Source organism: Helianthus annuus, chromosome 17 (genome assembly GCF_002127325.2).
Source record: "Helianthus annuus cultivar XRQ/B chromosome 17, HanXRQr2.0-SUNRISE, whole genome shotgun sequence".
NCBI lineage: Eukaryota > Viridiplantae > Streptophyta > Magnoliopsida > Asterales > Asteraceae > Helianthus > Helianthus annuus.
The window spans coordinates 107,526,351-107,533,008 of NC_035449.2; the positions used below are offsets into that span (position 1 = coordinate 107,526,351).

Consider the following 6,658-nt stretch of genomic DNA (forward strand, 5'->3'; position numbering starts at 1 on the left):
AGAAACTCATCAGACGAAGAACATCATCAATTTATCATTTATCAGAACTTCGTTGGCCTGGGCTAGGCGATTCAGACGCTGCTGGCCTACTGCGAACAAGAACAACATCAGAAGCTGTTGGCCTGCTGCGAACAAGAACAACATCACACGCTAATTCAAAAATTCCGTTTTCGAACATAACATCAGAAGATTCAGAACTCAAGAGGTCCATTCGTTTAGTGTTATTGACTTATTGTGTAATTGTGTTAAACTGTTAGCCGGTTAATTGTTGTTAAGCTTTAATTGTGACTATTGAGTATAAGATTAAGATTATTGATTGTTGTTGAGTATTGAATTCTTGATTAATCTTGAAATTGTGATTGTGAAACATCGATATTCTTGTTAATTGAACATTGATTATTCTTGTCAGGGGTTGGCTCCTAAACAAGCATTCGGATGGCAAAACGACAAAAGAGGAAACAAGCGGTATGTACGAATACTATGATTGGTTAGCTATTAACTTATTAGTTATTACGGCATTTAACTCACTAAAATACTTTGATTTTGTCATTATCATAATTGTATTGTTTATCAAATACTACAATTTTTGTACTTTTCGCAATTGTATTGTTTATCATTAAAGCATATGGGCACATTTTTCAAGCTCGAACAGGGTACGTGAATTCTAAGAAACGCTACTAAACGAGTTAACCAAAACATGACCTATTATTAGATATGAAAACTCTAAACCTATTTCATGCAAGGTTGTTTCAAGTTGGGTCATAAACGGACCGAAATGAACCTATTGTTAAATACTTATGTAAATAGATGGAAACCTGAAATTCTTGTCTAGCACCAAACCACACTAATTTTACCTTTCAAAAAAAAAAAAAAAAAAAAAATACAACAAATCCCAAAAGCTAAGTTACCTATTTGCCCACCGGAATTATTGAATTTTGAAGGGTAGCTAAGTAAAAAATTGTGAACTATCACTGAAAGGGATATTTTCCAAACTAGTGTAGTTAACGAACTTATTCATCAAAATAGGCAGTTTCAATAATATTTGCCAAAATAGAAGAATTCATTTAATTTCTACCCTTTTTATATATTTCTCATATGTGTGATTGTTCATTGAACAAACCCCTTACCCCTTATACAACATATGCATTCATTCCATTTTTATTAACTTATGTACGAACATCAATACAATGTAAAAGTTCTAATCATCTCAATCAAATGTTATTCTGCTAAATGCGAACCATAAAAATCTCTTTCTACAAACCAACATCAATTCGAAAGCTCTAACAAACTACCAAGATCTTAAAAATACCCGAAAAGAAAAATAAATACTAAAAAGTCCATGAAGATGATCTTTTGACCATGGGTTTCATCTGCTTGTCTTCTTCAAGTGATATCATACCTAAATGCGAAGGATCCTCGAGCATCATTTTAGCGACCAAATAACCCGCAACGGACCAGGTTTGATGCTTGCGAGCCTGCTTTCCAACATACCGCCCGCTCTTTCCATCATAATATTCTGGCCACCCATCTTTTGCCAGCCTGAGTTCTGCCACTTCAATGGCACGCCTTGCAATCTGGGGCCGTCCCACCTTGATGCATGCAGCCGTCAGCAACCATAAGAGCACTGCACCCCATAACAAATTTTAATTTCAAGAGTCAGACAGAAAACTTGACTCCAACGTCCGAGTAAGGATTTTTTTTCAAAGTAAAACAGACTACTGGTCGACTTATAACTCGTTAGAAATGTCACCTAAATATAATATACGTATTATGTTACTTATGAAGCACGGCAATCGGTTACACCAAATATTCAATGTTTGACTATTGAGAATCAAACTGACTTAATAGATTACTTGACTTCATAATTATTATGATTCTTTTGGTTCTTTTTTTTTTTTTTGAACGGCAATTTTTTTAACACCTTAATTCCACCTTTACCTTTCACTTGCAAGGATTTGAACCCACAACCTCACATTTTAAGGGGGGACACCATATCACTAGACCAATAGGTCATGGGTATGATTCTTTTGGTTCTGAAATTAACTTTTCAAAGTCAAATAGACCCCTCATAACTTGTTAGGGGCTGTTTGTCAACTTCTGAATGGTTAAGTCCTGACAGTAAGAGGTCTGAACCATTAAGTGCTGAACCAGTAAGAGTTTTGAACCATTAAGAGCCAGTATAATGCTTAACCATTCAGAGACAAATGTCTAACCAATTCAGATTAGAGGTCTTAACCATTCAGACTCAGTATAATGCTTAACCATTCAGAGGCAAATGTTTAAACCATTCAAACAGCTGCTCGCGAAACAAACAGTCTAAACCATTAAGTGTTGAAATAGTAAGAGGTCTGAACCATTAAGAGGCAAACAAACAACCCCTTACTCATTTTTTATGTCTATGTTTGACTTATGACAGTCAAACAGCAGATTAATACTGACTTTCCCATTTCTAAATGAGAATTTTGATGAATACTTCATGCTACATAAGATAATTCTTACAAGCAGAAAACAGTTTGTTTCTAGAAGATAAAAAAATTGTTATAGTTTGAATACAATATCACCTGTGTTGACTTCCAAAAGTCAATCTTTTAGTAACTGAACCAAAAAAATTAAAAGGGATGCTTGACTCGTATATATAAAAATGTCACTATAACATTATAGATAAACTTGTTTGAAAGCATTTGTCTTATGTAGTTTACCATGTGAGCATGTAAACTTCCAAAAGTCAAACTGACTACATTTAACTTCCAAACTCAAGAAATTTATAGAATTGACTCCCAAAATTTATAACAAGAGAGTAATGTTTTATTGAATTTAGAGATGGCGAGACGGGTGGGTAATCGGTAAAGAATAGATTCAGCTTAGACTATGGGGTATGGGGCTTGGGTTGGGGGAAAACGCCCAAGCCACCACCCCGGGTGGGCTTGGGTTGGGGCGTGGCCCTTGGGGCTTGGGTTTCAAGCCGGGCATGGGGCGGTCTTGACATCCGAGCTGGCGGCCTCCTATTCACTCACAACCGCCATGTCATAGCGGGCCATTTGAATGTTTGAATTTTAAATTCAAACCGTTTGGCCAAGCCAAGCGGTCACCCCAACCCCCAACATCCCCTATAAATGTAACCCCCAACCCAAGATCGCCCTTTTTGAAATTTACCTAACGCTCTAGGTTTTTTATTTTGTAATTTTTAGGTATTATGTAATTTTTAGGATTATGTAATTTTTAAAAATCTAATGAAATTTTAGGTTTTTTTTTATAAATGTTGTGTGAATTTTATAAATTTTTTGTAATTTTTTTTTAATAATCTGCCAACCCAAGCGGTGCACCCACGCCCCGCCATACCCCACGGACACGTCACTAGGTGGTGGGGGGGCTCCAATTCCACGTGTCAACTCATGCCCCCAACCCAAGCCCCACCATACCCCACGGTCTTAAAGAGTCATTTTAGTACCGCTTGCATCACTTTTCATGTTCCCCTAACCTTTTAGCTGATATATTTATTTTGACCCAAAAAGTAAACAGCTTGAAACTGTCACCTCCAAATCCATAATTGCTTTATGGGTTAATAAAAAAAGACAGAAACACATAAAATGTACCTGGCCATGATCCTCCGTTGTGGTAACTCCATCTAGTGTTCTTTGGATCACACCCAGTAATAATCCTCCAATCATGACTTTCAATAGCCGGATAACAAACCTTCACCGGCATATCTCCAACTAACTCCTCCCATCGCGATTCTATAAGATCCATAATCGCCAAGGACTGTTCAGGGGTCGCTAACGATGAAAGAATGGCAATGCAATTTCCCAAACAAAACCAACGGAAGTCCATGTTTGAGGGTCCCACGTTTCCAAGAAAGTATCCCCCATAAGTTGGCATAAAGTCAAAAACCCATTCAGGAAGGGAGTCCGGAATCACATTAAACTTGTTGACAGCAGTATGCGAATACTCTTCAGTTTTGTACCGATATATGTCATTCAGTTGCTTCAAGTCTAACCAAAAGTAGCTTCTCATGTGAAAACTTAAAGCATGAAGACGCTTCACGATTCGATCAACAAGTTCTTTCCCTTGATCATCTTGTTTGAGTAAAACTAAAGCACATCTTAATGCCATGAAGAAGAGTGCTTGTATCTCTATCGGGTACCCATACACGCCCTGCATACAACACCATGTTGATGTACAAGTCTAGAAACAAACCGTTTGTAGAAAAAAACAAATAAGAAAACCATATTGACATGGTAGACTAGAGGCTCACCATTCTCCGATCAATCATAGAGCAACCGTCGGCACAAAGAAGTGTGGGGAATGTGTCAAAACCCTCAGAAAGGCATAAGGCGAGTACCAACCGGATACCATTCTGGCACTCGGGCCTTTCAGCCAACAAAGTGTCTCCAGTTGACTTGGTATACGCTCGAAGCAATATGATCCACCAAAATCCTGAATCAACAGGGGCAACTCGTCCTATTGCACTCTCACCAAAATCTGCCATTAAAGTTTCTGTGTTACGAACCGGATCATGAAGCACTTTAAAACTAGCCGGCATGACACCCTCCCCAAGTTGAAACCGATCTATCTTCTTCTCCCATGATTGGAGGCGTAGAGTCTTTAGAAGAAAATTCTTCACAATTTCCGGTTCCCCGTTCATTAGGAAGGCTAATCCACTTGGTATGAAATCTCTCACAAAGACCTATACGTACGTACATGAAGATTTAAACACACGAGACGAGACTACCAACATGAAACAAACAGGGTGTACCACCTACCTGATCATAATTTTGTTTCTCTTCAGAATTGTCAAGCGCTGCAATAGTCCCCACCGGTTGACCACGAAAGTACACCATTGTCTTCCTTAATGACTCCCAAGCCTCAGCAAACATCGGGTGCGCTTCATACCCATATCGACCCCTGGGAGTATTGAAGGGTGATCTTTTACTTGGTGAAAAAACACTATCAAGGTCAATATGTCTCTGGCCATTTTCAGCCCATGAAGTGTAACGCGGTGATGCCTCGACAAGCGACCTCTCGTCAAAAGATCTTTGTCTCTCCATATTTAAGCGTCTTGGCTTATCCGATCGCTTTGAGAAATCAGAATTATTATCACAGTCACCATTATTCACGCAGTCGTTTTGTGTCAAATCCATCAACTGTACGTAGTAGGTTCAGTGATCTGCATTAGTTCAGAAGCAGTTGAGCCATGCATATATCATTAACTAAGATCAGTTGGTTTATTCAAAATGAATTGAGACATTTCATCAAACAAGTATGAAAGAAATAGTTTCAACATTAACATAACCACTTAAGATTGAATGAATAACAAGCATTAGGGTAACCTTCAAAATTGAAAACAATTTATTCGGCATTTCATCAAACATGTTGACTACAGAAATGTTGAACATCCATATCAATATTTAGATGCATCAAATTCTAGTTATATATCGACAAACTACCAGAAAGACCATGATTTAAAACCCCTAATTCAGATTCATGTGAAGATCAACAATTAAAATAAGTAATGGCAATCAATGTCCAACCAAAATAGCTCACAGTACCACTAATATGCAACGTCAAGATTAAAAACCTCAACGCCATTGTACGTAGCTTATTGTACGTACCACTGAAAGGTAACATTCGAATCAGATTGCAACAAAACATAATTTGTATCGAGAAACTTGTCCATTATAGATATTGTGTTTTTTAACAACGATTTTAAATAGATTAACAGAGAATTGATCGACGACAGAAACACAAATCAACTTCAAAAGTAAAGAAAAACATTAAAAGTTAGATCATGAGCACTAAAATCACGAACAAGCACTAGTCACAAACTCCCTGGCTGACTCTTATTATTATGAATTGAATGAAAAAGTATGATACATACATACAGACTCTGCCGCATCTATCTATATTTATTATATAATATAAAAGTTTCTCACTTTGACTCTAATTCAAATATCTAGTTGTCTTGTACATGTTTTTGAGACAAAACACAATCAAATTTAAACACAAACAGAGAAAATAATTGAAAATTTGATCATACAAGTGACTAATGCATTCCACTCATAATCTTAATAATCAAATGACTGACAAATCCACCAAAATCAAGGGCAGTATGTATACAAATGATCATACATACTAAATTGTAACAACTTACCGAGAAAAGGAGCATGCAGACGGAGAATCTGATACACTTTCTACATCGTCATCAATTTAGTATGTCGTTTCGTTAAGGTATGAACAAGTGGTTGGTGAAGAAAGTAGAGGACAAAGCAGCAGGCCAAGCAAAAAGAGCCATGGTACAGCAGATGACTGTCATGGAATGCACGTGTTTATGCGTCGTCGTTTTGAACTCCCTAAATGGTAAAGCATCAACCAACTTTTACAATATTTAATGGTAAAGTGAAAACATCATGGATGTCCCATTACTATTTTCCTAACAGCATCTCCAATAACATCTATTTTTTGATGTTTTTAGGTTGTTATGTTGACCAATAACAAAGTTTCTCACTCTTGCCTCTCTCACAACCCATAAAAATACATTTCCTCTCTCTCCTCTCTCCTCTCTCCTCTCTCCTCTCTCCTCTCTCTTCCTTCCCCTCTCACAAACTCATTTTTTCTCATTTTTTCACCACAAACTAATCAACATCTTCTATCTTCCACCTCA

The 6,658-nt window shown here is 37.3% G+C and overlaps 1 protein-coding gene across 3 annotated transcripts; it reads right to left on the bottom strand.

Annotated features, from left to right (window-relative positions):
• Window positions 1-1,142: 1,142 nt before the first annotated feature.
• LOC110897468 (probable alkaline/neutral invertase B) lies at window positions 1,143-6,321 on the bottom strand. Of its 3 annotated transcripts, none has more exons than XM_022144218.2 (5): window positions 6,149-6,321; window positions 4,761-5,164; window positions 4,253-4,684; window positions 3,594-4,152; window positions 1,143-1,624 (listed from the first exon to the last, which is right to left on the bottom strand). In XM_022144218.2, exons 2-5 carry the CDS (start codon window positions 5,136-5,138, stop codon window positions 1,329-1,331), a joined length of 1,665 nt encoding a protein of 554 aa, XP_021999910.1. In that variant the 5' UTR covers window positions 5,139-5,164; window positions 6,149-6,321; the 3' UTR covers window positions 1,143-1,328. The 3 variants fall into 3 exon arrangements, with proteins under 3 accessions (XP_021999910.1, XP_021999909.1, XP_021999911.1); XM_022144217.2 differs by having other exon boundaries at window positions 4,761-5,141; window positions 6,149-6,309; XM_022144219.2 differs by lacking the exon at window positions 6,149-6,321 and adding an exon at window positions 6,035-6,117.
• Window positions 6,322-6,658: the final 337 nt, after the last annotated feature.